This window comes from Ammospiza nelsoni, chromosome 3, assembly GCF_027579445.1.
Source record: "Ammospiza nelsoni isolate bAmmNel1 chromosome 3, bAmmNel1.pri, whole genome shotgun sequence".
NCBI classification, from domain to species: domain Eukaryota; kingdom Metazoa; phylum Chordata; class Aves; order Passeriformes; family Passerellidae; genus Ammospiza; species Ammospiza nelsoni.
The window spans coordinates 55,393,848-55,408,920 of record NC_080635.1 but is presented as its reverse complement, the minus strand read 5'-3'; the positions used below and the strand labels follow the sequence as shown (position 1 = coordinate 55,408,920).

At 39.4% G+C, this 15,073-nt stretch overlaps 1 protein-coding gene across 2 annotated transcripts in view; it reads left to right on the top strand.

The window, feature by feature from the left end:
- The first annotated feature begins 843 nt into the window (after positions 1–843).
- Positions 844–15,073, top strand: part of SCAF8 (SR-related CTD associated factor 8) — an 87,972-nt gene continuing 73,742 nt past the window's right edge. For both annotated transcript variants that reach the window (XM_059469057.1, XM_059469056.1), the window contains exon 1: positions 844–1,136. In XM_059469057.1, the coding sequence (XP_059325040.1) occupies positions 1,107–1,136 (30 nt within the window). In that variant the 5' untranslated portion in view covers positions 844–1,106. The remainder of the gene's footprint in view (positions 1,137–15,073) is intronic.

Below are 15,073 nucleotides of genomic sequence, written 5' to 3'. Positions count from 1 at the left end.
TGCCCTGGAAGAAAGTCCTCCTGTTTGACAGAGCTGCTCCTGCTGGGATTTCTCAGCTAAGGAAAGTGTTTGTGCTTCAGGGAGAGGCAGGTGCTCGGCCGGTCTGGCATGGTGCTGGGGGCACGGGGAAGTGAGCTCTAGCCGAAACTTAACCTGACAAGATGCCCGGTTAGTCAAACAGAAATGCCTTAACGTCTGTTGGTGGGTTTGGAGACTTTTTGGTGTGGAATTGTTGAGTTGTAATATTCATGCAGTAAGTGCACTGAGGCTTGGGACTGATTTGCATTACGATTACCTGGGTTTTCGCCTTTCCTCTTGAAAAATAGTACTGATTGCCAGTGGGCTTATCGAATTAAGAATTGTTTTGCCCTCCTACGCCTCGCTGATTCTTTTTCCCGCTGCCTTTTTTCAAGCCTGCATGCCGTTCCCAGTTTCGCCGGCGGGCCTTGCTGCGGAGAGAGGGAGGCTCAGCGGCCCGGGCGTGAGGAGGCGAACGGTTCGGGGATGTGGAAACGGCGAAAAGGGCGCCTCAGGAACTCCTCGATTTGCCCTCCGGTGACGAAACGAGCGGCATTTAACACCTCGTTCCCGTAACCCTTTCCTCGCCGCCCGCTCCGGGAGGCGGAGCAGAGGGAGGAGAGCGGGCGGGGCGGACGCGGCGCCATCCCAGCAGCGCCCGTGCGGCACGGCGCTGCGGGCGCTGCCCGGCAGGGGGCGCTGTAGCCGCCTGCGCCGCTCCGGCGCTGCACTGCGAGGAGCCCCCGCGTGTCCGCCATATTGGCGCCCGCGCCGCAGCCGCCGCGCGTTGTTCCTCCATCTCCTGCCGGCGCGGCCGCCCGGAGCCGAGCGCGGGAGGGAGGGAAGGAGAGAGGGAAGGGAACGCCGGCGCCGCCGGGCGGGAAGCGGGGCGAGGAGGAGACGGAAACGACCGGGGCCCGCGTCCCCCCGCGCCCGCCCCCTGCGCCACCCGCCATGGAGAGGAGGCCGGGCGGCCCCTGAGCGAGGAGCGCACGCACGCACGGACCGAGACTTGCCCCCGCCCGGCCCGGCCCGGCGCGGCCGCCATCAGCGGAGAGAAGCCGCCCGGCTCCCGCCTCCGCCGCGACATGGAGGCTGTGAAAGCCTTTAACAGCGAGGTGTGTAACCCTCTGCCGGCGGCCTCCCCTCCTCGGGGCCGGGGAGCGGGCGGGGCTCCGGGCCTGGCGCATTCCCTGCCCCCTCCTCGCAGTGGGGAAGCTGCGGGATCTGGGGCAGCTCCGGGAGGCCCAGGGGTGCGGGAGCGCTCCCGCAGGCCGGCCCAGGGCTCCCCCCGCGTCGGGCGGGAAAGGGCCGTTGTCGCCGTCCCTGGGAAGCGGGAGGGTGGAGAGGGTAATGGAGACATCCCCCTCCCCCCCAGCTTCTTCCGCCGTGAAGCTGGGGGCGGCTGAAGGGGAAGAATAGATCTGGCGGCGGGCTGGAGGAAGAGGAGGACGCGTGAGGAGACCGAGGAAGAGGAGGAGAAGGAGGTCTCTTCCCTGCGCTTGGCCTGCGCTGGGGCGGGTGATGCCCGGCCAACTTCAGCCAGCGGCCGAGGAGGCTGCGCTGGGCGGCGGGGGGTCCAGGCTCGCCGGGCACGGGGACTGTGCCCTTCCACGCCTTCCCTCGTCTCTCCTGCCACCCTCTTCCTCCTCGCGTGTGTGTCCGAACCTCGCCAGCGCGCACTTTTAACACCTCTTGCTGCTAAGCTTTAAATCTGGGTAAAGGAATACAAAGGCATTGGAGGTTCGTCTCCGTGTTTGAGTCGTATATTCGCAGTGGTCGGGATGGAGTCAGACATTCCCTACATGCTGCACAGAGCTCAGATCTTGCACTGAAGCACTGTGCAGAGAGCAGGCTATGGAACCCAAGAACACATACATACATACACACATATGGGCTGAGGTGTTCATATTGCACCTGGCTTCTCTTTTGTGCTGAGAGCCAATGTTTATTTTATTGCAAGATTGTTCTTGTGGCAACTCTTTGTTTCTGTCATTATGAAAGTATCATTTGTATTTTGAAGTTAATGTACGAGCAAGAAAAACAAATACACATTTTTCTTACCACGTCCTACATTTTACAAAGTAGTTTTTAACTTATGTTGACCTTAGATAGTATCGTCATTCGTTACAATGTATACTTCTAGAGACTGCTCTCATACTGAAGCTCCCAGTTGCTCTCTCGCTAGTCCCAGCAGGGATGTAGTACAGTTTGAATAGTTTTAAGTAATGCTGTTTCATTTGACCTGTGGTGGAACAGTGTGGCAACCATGTAGTTGTTTCTACGAGCACAGTAAGATAGATTTCTAAAATGAGCAGGTACTCTCCAGTAACACTTGTACAGCTCTAACCTAGATGTGCAGTTCTAGATGTTGCACTTTATGCAATTTGAATTCTTAAGTAGAATAATAAGCACATAGTGGCCACTAGAAGAAAATAAACGCTATAAAATTTTATTCCTATGTTATTACTTGATTGGTACATGTGCTGTATTGTTATGCAGAGAAAAGGAAGAATCTGGTCACAAAACCAGAAGACCATAAGTTGTTCAGAATATTTTCCTGCTATATACCTATCAGCAGGAGCAGAAGTCTTCCTCTTCATGTTGAAAAACAGCTTCTGACTGACCTGCTGAGCACTTGGGTATAAGTACTGTAAAAATAAGTCTGAGACTTAAGGTGGCAGCTGTGCTGAAGAGGAGAGCTTTAGATTATGCCTTAGATTTTCTAAATGCTTAAAAATGGTAGACAGTAGGTTCTTGGAAAAGAAAATGCAGATCTGACAGTGTCATTTTAACCAACTTACCTGCTATGGTATAAATAGACAGTATGTCTGATTTGACCTCTGTATTTGAATGCTGGGCTACAATGATGGGAAGGTTTTAAAGATGCCATGACTAAACAAACCCTGATCCTGGAAGTAAATGGTACCAGACTTGCTACAGTTAAAGAATCCCATGTGTCATTGCTAGCCACTCTTAACACCTCTGTACCCAGTACAGAACTGAACTTTAATTTAACTTTCTGTCATTTTCTCTGGTTGAATTTGCCTATACACACTTTGCAATTTAGAACTGTGAAATGATCACTAAATATGTGAATTAGCTAAAGTGTATGAGTCTATTTATTGCTGTTCTTAAATAGTTTTGATTCATTTACAAAATATTGGTTGTAAATATTACTTGTAAAGCCCTGTTCTTTGTTTATATTATGTTTTAAGGTCATGTTAAACTCCAGAACTGACGTCTGAGTCCTGTTTTAGAGTTTTTTGGCTTAAAATAGATGTAAATTAAATTTAGCAGCAGATGGGACAGAGTAAATAGTATAAAAACTTTTACCATACTTTTTCTTATGCAGTTTGCATTCAGTTAATGATTTTACAACAGTTTATGTAACTTACTGGTGAAAACCAGATGATGCTTTAGAAGGAGAATTTCAATACATTTAAACACTCAAGTTTGCAGGTTGATTTTTTTGTTTGGTTTTTTTAAAGGAAGGAGTTGTGTTTGGATTCTGCAGTGAAGCTAAAATAAAGGCAGCTATCCATCTAGGGAGTACAGCTAACTCCAGAATTGTACATGAGCTGAGCAATATCTTGTATTGTGACTATGCTACATGGCAGTCAGGATTGAAGTGCTTAGAATGGGCTTGTCATTAATTTGATTAGAAAGAAGAATTCCAAGTTTATTTGAACAGTAATAATGGAGGCTATTGTGGAAAGCTGTTCAATGTCTGGTAGTACTGTCTGTGCTGTACCTTGTACATATAAAATTAGCCCTAACATTTTAAGTCTTGGGAAAGGTAAATTTAAAGCTGAGAAATAGTCAAGCTCCTAAATAAAACATGCTCAGGATTGTTTTCATGTAATGGTTGACATTTTACTATTTGATTAAAACTGTTTGGCAACTGGAAATTGGAATAATAGATGACTGACGTAGTGTAGAGTTGAGGTAATTGGTGATGTTTTGTACCACAGAGTTTATCATTTGCTACAGTTGGCACCACCAAGGCTTACCACTGCAGAGCCACTTTCCTCCAGGCCTCAGTTTAGGCCCTGAGATTTTTCAGAAAAGCACAAAATCATATTCAAGAACAGGTCCTGACAGAAGAAAATGAGTCAAGTATTTAAAATTCTCTATATGTTCTATAACGCGTATTTTGTTAAAGAGGACTTGAAATGGACTGGAGGCAAGCATGTGTATCGTCACAGTTAAAGTGCTTAGATGACAGTGATTTAATTGCAGAAGTATATAATTAAAATTCAGTATTTGTTACATTTGTTCAGTGTTAAAGTCCTGCTGTCATCATCAACTCTAGCTGGCCATTGTCATGTTGCTTTCAGGTACTGGTCTTGAAGTTAATTTTGAGTGGAGCTATACTGCACAGAGTTTTCTTGCTATACTTGTCCTTTTTGCAGTGGCAAGCCAAATTATTTTTCACTTTGTAATATGAAGACCGTGTGGAAAAAGAAGAGCAATGGATGTTTTAATTCTAAAACACATTTAATTATTTTAAAATTTATTTCTGTGTTAACATGTAGAATAAATATAAATAGTTTTGAAGTCAAATAGTCACAGGATTGTAATTTATTTTAGGGGGAATGGAGATCACAAATTCATTTTTAAGTGCAATACAAACTGAATATTTGAAGTTGTGCTTTGTTTAGCCATACTAACTGCATCTGTAAGAATTAAATAATAGGAATCTTGAAAAGACAGAGCAAACTCAACTTAGGTATTTATTTCTTTTAAAAAGTAGTAGTTCACTGATCTGGTTCAATTAAACATAGCATTTCTAATAATTTAAAGTTTGTCAATATCTTTACTCACATACAGGCACATATCTCATCATGTATGAGCTTCATCAAGTCTTGCTGTTCATGATGTTTACTGATGTTTTTGGTTTTGCATTCTCTTTAAAAAAAAACACCCAAAAATAGCTCCTGCATAAGCTTTGAGTGCTTTGGTCAAATAATTGAATATTGTTTTCATTTTGAGTAGCTGAGACTGGTGCTTGCATCCTTGATTTACAGCCATTTAGAAGGTCAGTAGTGGTAAAACCTACTCAGGAGAGTTAGATAGCATATCTAGATTTGGAATTTACATTGTTGAATCCAGTGCACAATAGTTGTTATTGTCCAGTGCCACAAATTTCAGCTGTATTTGTATTTGTCAGGCAATGCAGTATATTATGGCATTGGAGAGGCAATTGAGAAAAGGACAATTATATATTTTTTAAAAGAGTAACATAGAATAAGGCAGAGTTGGTCCCTTGAAACTCAGGAACAAGAAAGTTGTGTCTTCTGATTCCTTTCACAAACGCCTTGTGTGCTTGAATGAAAAGCTCAGATTCTCTTGTCTGTGCAGTTGGGTGCTGATACTTTCATACAAGGGAATTGAATAGAAAACTGAAGTGTCATCATGGAGACCTGGAATATCTGCCATCTTAAAGTGGGATGCACACAAAGTGCTGTAAGGTTAAGGTAGTGATTACGATTTGTTTAAAGAGTGGTGTGGGTTGCCGTGTCTTTCCTAGGGTGTGAGAGTCATAATTAAAACTTCTGCAGCATTGCTAGGTTGGTGTTGAGCCGTTATTGACAATTAAAATGGTTCTCTTTGCATAGTTCATCATAAAATACACTGAGCTTCTGGTGTGCATTATGCTTTTGAGAGTCAAGTAAGATGATGCATAAAGTGGCTGTTGCTGCTTTTGGGTTCACTTGTCATTCTGAAATTGATCAGAGATAGAGATGTGGCAGACACTGATCATTTACTGGTAATGCTGTTGTCTCTATACTTTATTTGTGCTTCATTTTATGTTGTCCACCTTTATCATGACAATTCTTTGGAGGGTGTATTTTGAGAGTCAGTGAGGAACAGTTCAGTGGCCTACAATTTCAGAAATGTGACCCTTGGAAATGACCCACATCTTAAATACTGAACATTGGAATATGGGTGCATAAAAATACAGAAGGCTAAACTAAATATTCTATTTCAGACTACCTTATTTAAATGGCGTATTCTAAGTCAACGAGGCGGGTTTTTCATGAAAGAATGCCAGTTGACGCTAAAAAATGCTAAATGGTATGCCTCATGGAGATGCTAAATAGAGATTGATGCTGAATAGCTGGGGAAAGTGGGGAAAAAAGGGATTCTCTATAAAATGAGCAGCCAGGGCTTTGATTAGTAAAAGTAGATACTAACAGTTATATTGAGAAACAGTGAGAAGACACATAAGCTACTACCTGTCAAGATATTTTTCTTGGATTCTGCTGCATGTTTCATGTTGGCTGAAGCACCTGAAACATCTACAGGTTTTTTTTCCTAGCTGCTGTGACAATGGCACAACCTCTATCTGTTTTGTCTGTCACTATATTTTAGAGTACTGCCTTCTTTCATATCCTCTGCTGTTCAAAGGACTCTGCAGCTGTGATAAGTTTAAAACTTTCTTTTTTGTTTATCTGCTGCCTCATTTATAGTCTAACAAATTGGGATGTGAACTTCTGGTTTACTTTTGTCTTTTGTCAGAAGAAAAAGTGATACGTGCATCTGCAGACGAAAAGTTGTTTCTGTGTTTCATTCTTAACCTCTGGGTTGGATGTGAAAAACGTCTTCCATTTTAGTTGGCTGTATAATCCTGTAGTGTTTCTCAAAAAAAAAAAAAAAAAAGCATGGATATTTACACGAATTCCCTTAAGATGCAACAAAATATGTTGCAAACTAACAAGAATTTGTTAGTTTCCTGTTTACTGTCAGGAGCATTAGGAGCAGTGTCAGTGAAATGTAAGTATTTTACTCTGTTGTTTCCCAGCAAGAATTGAACTTTGCTGGCTCTCAATGATTTTTTTAAGACTGTAGGGAAAGTTCTTTTCTCTTCAAGATACAGTAAATATTAAATTGATGTTCACCTGGTTAAATGTCTCCATGGTGCTGAATAAATATTTACAGTTTTAATATCACACTTTCGAAGACTGATCTGACCTTTGATTTTCATTAGCCACAGAAACTTGACTTCTGGTCTTGTAAAGACATGCTCATGCAAGTGTGTGTTAAAGGCCCGAAATGTTAGGGTTTGGTTTTATTTTGGTGCATGTCTTGCTCTAGAACCTAATTTCTTTAGTGAAACAGTATAGGACAGACATTGATAGGTTTTCAGTCTTAGATACATAGACTTTAAATTTGTTCTTAAACTGTGATCTAGATCAGATCCTTGTGAGCCTGGAGCAGTTGAGTAGATCTCCAGATGCTGCAAACTCTCTGGAGTTGTAACTGGATAGTTACAAGTACTGATCCTACTTGCTACTCATTTAGAGAGCAGCAAGCCATTTTGCAGTTTAAAACAAATGCCCTTTTGAACTCTTACACCTTCAGATCATTTGATTGTCATCTGCTTACCAAGATTATACCTGGGGCTACAGTCTTTGACAGAGTACTTAAAATTATCTTAACAAGTCTTGTTTGAATATGCCACTATTCGAGCTGTGCCCCATCCTTGGAAGTGTTACAGGCTAAGTTGGATGGGACTTAAAGCAACTTGGGCTAGTGGAAAGTGTCCCTGCCCATAGCAGGGAGGTTGGAACTGGATGACCTTTAAATTCTCTTCCAACCCAAACCATTCTGTGACTAACAGTGTGTCTTCCTATGGCAGTTGTAGAAGTGGAGTCTGGTAATCCAGATGGCTTTCTTATGGGAAAAAAGCCATTCAGAACAGAACTTTTTGGTAAGGCAGGTTAAAAAATACTTTAAGGTACTTAAGTTACTCCCATGTTTTTTCACTTAGGAGGAGGTCTTCTATTTTCTTGTCTGTGAAATGAATTCATCATTTTACCTCTGGACAGCCACCAAAGAAATTCATCCCGGGTGGCTCCTTCAGCCTTGGTTACAGCCCACATTCATGGCTCACTGGTGTAATTCCATTGTGAGGCCCAGGACAGAGGTGCATAATTGGCTGTTCATATGTGTAGTCAGAGTTCAGTGACCTTGGCTTTGAAAGTTCAAAACCAAAAACAACTTCTGAAAAAAGTTCCAAACAATATTAGTCCTTGTTCCTGTTTGGAACTTTTTGTAAGTTGTACGTGTATTTCTATTCTTCCATTTTTTCAATTCTTTGGAGCTACCTTCTGCAGTATTTCTCAGGAGCACTGACACAGCTGTGGTTGGGTAGGTAATTTTATTAACCTTATTCAGGAGTTGCTTCTTCACTTTAGGGTACATGTTCTTTGAGGCAAAAACACAATGTCCAGTTACTGCTGTACTAGTACTTATTTTACCTGTTCTTGCCATATGTACTGACCAAAAGGAGACATTTTTATAAGTAGAATTTAAAATGTTAACATTTGGAGGAAATAAGAAGAAATTAGTGCATTGTCACTGTGACCCTCTCTCTATCAGATTTACCCCTACTAGAAGTGCATATTTCTTGTAATAACCTGCTGTTTCTGCTGTTAGGCTTTTGGGGAGTGAGCTGGCATTTGTACAAAGGTGATTACTATGGATATACAACAACTTATTTTGCTTCCACTTCTTTTTGCCAGAGTTTACTTGCATAACTTAGCTGGTTTTACTGGGTACAGTCTTTGATTGTATGAGGTTTTTCTTTTTTCCTGTCCCTGGTTATATGAGTGAGTGGCTGGTGCTTTGACATTCAGAAATATAATGCATGTGTTTAGTTTACTAAACTACACGTGTGGAAAATGAGGCTTGGCACCTTTGTTAATGTGTCTGCTGTTGATAGTTTTGAGGGTTGGCAGAGAGTGTTCTGGTTCTCATTTAAAATGAAGGCACAAAAGAAGATGTGCCCCAAAGAAGGGTGGTAGAGCTAAGATCCAGGAGCAAGGAATGGTGGTTTGGGTGGATGGTGGCTGAGCAGTAAAAAGTGGAGGGTAGCAACACCTGAGAGGTTGAAGCCACCTATTTTGTAGCCTTGAGCTTCTTTATTATAACATACTGTTTATAACATTAGTTTTGAAAGATTGAAGTAAATAGTGCTTTATAAAAAATTATAACAGCTGAACAAGGTGCACTGCCTTTATGCAAGGAGGTGAATAGCTGTCTTATGTATTTGAATTGAAATTTATTATTGAAATAGCATGCATTTTTGGGAAAGGTAATTTAGAAGATCCATCATCTTGAGTGGTTCAGTCTAGAGCTCAGTGTTTCCAAATAATTAGTTTAGAGTTGAGTGCTGAAGGTTTCCATACTTTTTTTTTTGTTCTCCATCTTCAGTATTTATTAGTTACTTTCAAAATCCTAAGTAGAATTAATTATGTGCATTCTTTGCTTTCCACCCCTATTATTCTATTGTTTGTTTTTTCTGTAAAGTGCAAAATACTGTAAATTGCTCTCACTATAAAACTCTTGGTTTAAAAATGTTGGCCTTGTAGCAGGACTTTAAGGAGCTCTCAGTGCATAATTTAGAAATCAGTATGATAGATAAAAATACGATTCTAATATTTTGCTAGTGATGTGATTGCAGTTTTAAAAAGAGAAATATTCATACTTATAAATGTTTTTGGCTTTTTCATAGGGTAAGAGCTTAGAATATATTAACCAGATTGTTGGAAACCAGTGGAAAGACCTGACCAAATCAAATCAAATCAGACTCTTTCAGAATACCAAATCTCCCATATGTATTAAAAACCACAGCTGGTTCATATGAAAATTAATAGCTTCAGATAACATGTTGATCTTCAGAACTTGTTACCAGATGTGTAGTAGTAACCACTTGCTGCTTAATTTTCACAAGAGTGAAGTGGAGCACTTAAGCACTTAACAGGAAATGAAGACTATTTATATGACAAGTGTATTGGTTGGAGAAATCCAATCCAGTACAGACTGGATTACATTTTAAAAAAAATTTGAATCATTAACTTTCATTGTGAATGCAGGGGTTTTAAACTATATCCAAGGAGATATTTTGAAATCAACACAAGACAGATTTTGTCATGAGTTCTAAAAACAGTTGGCAGAGAAAATGTGTGAGTCTGATTTTCAAAATGTTTAAGATCTGTTCCTATATTTCATATCTCAGAATTGTAGAGGTATGATTGTAGTTAGGTTTCTCTGAGGCTTTTAACTGCATTGTGCCATACTTTACCAAACTAGTGCATTACAACAAGGACAGAGGGTACTTCTCCAGTGTGAGCAGCCCCCAAGCTCACATCTGGATATCTGTGAAGATTGACATTGTGGCAGAAGCTGATCCATTTTCCTCTTGATCTAGAATTAGCTATATAATAATGATAAAATGTTAGTGATGGAAATTAGCCGTATGGCAGGAAAGATGAGAAAATTGCTTGAAGTGAAATGCTTCTGTTATTTTCCTTGTTTCCTTGTGTGATACTCTTAACTGGATTTTTTGTCAATCTTCCTTTCTGTGATTGGGAGTTCAGGCATTGGTGAAGTGCTCACTCTCACCTACCTATTTCATTTGGTCCATTTTGGTCTTTCTAAGCTTTTTGTTCCCATGCAGCAAACACCCCAAGTTACTCTGAAGAGAAAAAGGGGAATTGTGTTTGATGACTTAAAAATGCCTAAGAGCAAGTGGAGCATGTTCTAGAGACTATATGAAGTAAGCATCTGTTTTGCAGTTGTGTGGAGTTCAGGAAAGTGGAGCCAAATCCAGGTAGTTTCTTTACATTCCGGTTTTATGTTCATATTTGTACAAAGCAGACTGTACTAAGAGTACTTTGAAGCTTTCTTTGAAAGGAGTAATGGTGAGGGTTTAAAGAAAATGGTAAATGGGCTGGTGGGTCAGAAATGTAAAAACTAAAATGGAATTTTGTCATTCCATCTCAAATTGTTTAGGTTCAGTAAACTTGAAAGTCATAGTTGTGTTTTCTTAAGACAAAAGAAGTAGGAGAAGCACTAGACAAGTGCAGCAGTGGTAACACCTGACTTCATGAGCTGGTGTCTGATGGGCTGAGGGACTGCTGTGTTACCTTTGCATCCTACTTCACTTAGTTGCTTGTGTAGTAGCTGGCATGAATATTTAAATGCCCTCTTTAAACATAAATAGTGTATAATGCAGCTGATGTGTAGAGAGAGGCTGAGTTTTTGTCATGAGTGTTGTTGGTTGCTTTAAAAATTTTTTTAAGAACATGCACTTAGATATCAAGAAAATGCACTATTTTTTAATGTTTCCTAATTAAAACCATGTGTCATGCGCTTTGTTTATGAAAACAGTTGTATTAAGGGAGTGGCTGTTGTCCTGGAACCCACTTGTTCTATACTTTTTTAATGTTGAATTTTGGCAATTCATCTTGGTTGATAACTGAAAGAATAGAATTTTTTTTTTTTTACAAACTTAAATACCGTATGCTGGAAGGAGTATCTGCCATTCTGGTCATCCTGCATGCACATGTACGGTATATATTTTAACATTTACATTCAGCTCTGAGGGTAACAAAGTGCTGACAGGTTTTGAATAACAGTTCTCACAGGTAGGTCCTACTCAGCATCAAGTTAAAATCCTACTCACTGAGAGATCAGGGCATGCACTTTGAGTAACTTTGCCAAGAAATTTAATTTCAGGAAAGTGTATAAAATATAACCTAATAGAAATTTGTTGATAAGTGTCTTTTTTTTTTAGCAATAAATAACAATACTCTTTTCTTGTTCTCTACTGTGTGTTGATATTAATATTTAGTAAGCAATTCAGTGACTATTTCTGTATTTCCAATTGGATTTTATTTATTTTAATGCTATTGAAATATGAAATAAATTAAACTGATTTATTAAGATAGTATGTATTTGGCTTGACTTCTAACTATTTATTTTGGGTTTTCTGCATTGAAATTGCAGATACTTGTTAGTATGTATGATGTCTGGTTAGTGTCATGTCATTACTTGATGTCTTTTTAATGTTGTATCCTGGTAGCAGGCAGAGAAAAGTTCAAAAATATTTCTGTAGAGGGATTTGTAACTGATATCCCTCACACTGGTCATTATCTCATGCTTAAGAGATGGGCTGAGTCCTGGTCTATCAGCATCAAAATGTTTATTCCCTTAGCTGCTGTATCAGTGTTGCAGAGATTTGTCTCTGTGAATATCTGTTCCTTTGTATCTCATGAGACTAGAGTTGTTCACATCTTTCAAGCCTTTTAAAATTATATGGCAAAATTATATGAAAAATTATTTCCTAGCTGCTCTTCTTGTCTTTATAGGATGTGGCAGAGGTATAAAAAAAGGGATATATTATTTATGAAGCTTTTAAAATTTTAATAAAATTAGTACTGCTTTCTCTTTTGTATTCAAAATTTTGGTACAGGAACAGCTGTCTGGCTCTTTTGCCTCTTGAATAAGAGCACTGAAAGATGTTGGAATTAAGTGCTGGGCTTTGTAGAAGTGCAGTGTGCCATTGCTTCCACGGATGTGTGTAGTAACTTGCTGTGTAAGCGACTGCCCATCCTCGGGGGATGAAAGCTCATGTGCATGATGTCTGGTCTTCACTTGAGAAGCTTTAGGCTGTAGCTTAGCAGCCTGTAGTACTGCCTTGTAAACTACAGCTGTGTGCAGTAGAGTTTGCTTTTTATGGGTATTTACAGTAGATTTCACTTTTAAGTACTTCTTTCGTTACGATTGTAATCATAAAAATATTGTTTGTGATAGTGAATGATGAAAATTTGAAATGTGCTGATAAATTCCCTGACTTTTGGTAGGGCTTTTCCTGAAGACTACTTTTCTTAACAGAATTAAAGAGAAAAATATAGAGCAGAAATTCACTGCTTTATTTATAGCATCAACCTGATCTTTTGCATTTCTCCCCAAACCCAACATGTACTTTTTATAGCTCATTAGATCTTCGAGCAAGTCTGTATTTTTTCCCCAAAAATTTGGAAAGAAGACTTGGTTTATTTAAAATTATATTGGGGAAAATGAGTATTAACAATGCTGTTGACCTTTATGTACACTGGAATATTGCCTTGTATGGAGTGCCTTAGCTCTCCCATCATTACTTTTTGCTGTACAAATAATTGTACTGTTTTATCAGATAGAGGAAAATACAGATTTGTGAATATAATTAACTGGCTTTAATTGCTGGCCTGGTCCTGATACACAGATGTGCATTTCTGTAGGAAAGACATAGTCTTAGAAACCACTTTTAGCACTATTACTTTGAGCATATTAAGAATTCTAATGCTGTCTGTGTAATAAGCTGTTATGTGCTTTACATGGACATTTGGCTGTCATCTGATTCTTACTTTGCAAGAACATGACCCTAGGAATTGCTTTCATTGAGACAAGATTAGGATTTGTAGCATGTATATCTTTGTCTACTCACTTTGTCCCTGAGGTGCCATTCATATTGAGGTCTTCCCTGTGATTTATATTAAGCATTTAATTAAACATGCATATTTCTATCAAAGATTTATTGATTGTCCCCCACCTAATTATGAAAATGCCAGCGTGTGTAGGACATGGTTGGATGGAATCATCATACAGGAAACCAGTGAAACAACTTCCCCCCACAAATACACTGTAAATTTTATCTGGTGTTTTCTTTAGCTTAAATGGGTTGAGAAGATTAATGTTAATTTTTATTTTGTAGTTTCCTGTATTGTTGGCAGTGTATTTGGAGCTGAGCGTGTTCAGTCATCTAGAATGCTTGAGGCAGGCAGAATAGTCTTGTCCACAGGTTCCTAGTATAAAGTGATCATTAAACGTTCATTTACATTGAAATCAAATGTATGCTGCTGTTAAGTGTGCTGTCTTGAAAAAAACACTGGTATTTTTTACAGCAACTTGAAAGTATTCTCTTAACTTTGGCTATGCTTTTTCTCCTAGAGGAAAATAAAATTATTCCCAAAAGGTCATACAGGAATCATGCATTAATGCTCTTTCTGACTTAATTATTTAACACTTGTTTTTTCAAAACCTGGGCTAACAGTTTGAGAATGGTTTACCTTACCAGTCAGACTCCTTGTGACTTGGCACTGATTGTGTAACTCTTGCCTCATCCTCTCTTGTTTCCCCCCCCCTCCCCATTCTGTAGAATTTTAGTCTTTGTTCCTTCCTTGTCCTTGTGTGATAATGCCATTTGCCATCTACATTTAGACAGAAAATGTTTCAGCTTTAATTTTCTGAGTCATATGCCATAGTTCAAGAACGGACAGTACAAAACAAAGCTTTGTATAAATTTTAAAGTATATTTGCAGTTTTGTTGTTGTTTTTCTTTTTAATCAGAGTTTAACCTTTCAGTTTATTTTAAGTCACTCTACTTTGACTGAAGCAGCATTCTCCCAGATGTTGTGTTTGTGTTGTGGTGACTGCTTAGGAGAGTCTTTGTGTCAGAGTGACTCTTGGGTCAATACATAGATCACTGGAGCAGTGCTCTTTTATGGGCAAATATCAGGAGACTGTTTCTTCTCTCTAGATGGTAGGATAGATGGGAGATAAATTTTGGGTTGATTGAAATCAGCCTATTCTCTTTTCTGCTGTAAAATCAGTTACTAAATGAATAAGAAAAATAAATTGATCCATCAACTTGTAGGGTGGTTTTCAAATTAGGTTTTATTATGCATGTACATCATCAACAGGTGATAAATGTTCAGTGTTTGGAGAGAAATTCTCAATGCATATTTTAAAAAGAGACTCCACACAATGTGGTGCTTTCCACAACAATGCCTCAGATTTCAACAGTAAATGTTTGTACTTACTGGGTTTTCATATACGAAATGGTGCAAATACTTTCACTCTGCAAATCTGTAACATGAAACTTAGGAAGATAACTAGAAAAAACTTTTAATTGGTATTCAAATATCTTTTAGTAGTAATCAGACATTTAAAGATACTGATCAGTTTTTGCCTTTGAGCAAATGTTTCATATGGGTTGATGTATATCCAGAAAAGCAGTAAGTGGCTAGTAAAAGGAAGATTTTTTTTCATAATCATATGGTAGTTCAGCTTTAGTGTTATTTTTTAAGTTTACATATTGGTTTCTGTCTGTTCCCTTTCTTTGTTCTGCCAGCTTGTAAATATGAACTAGTCTGTTTCAAAATGTCTGAAACTTATGGCTTTACCTGGCACTTGAAGATTACAGTGTTTCACTTTCGACCCT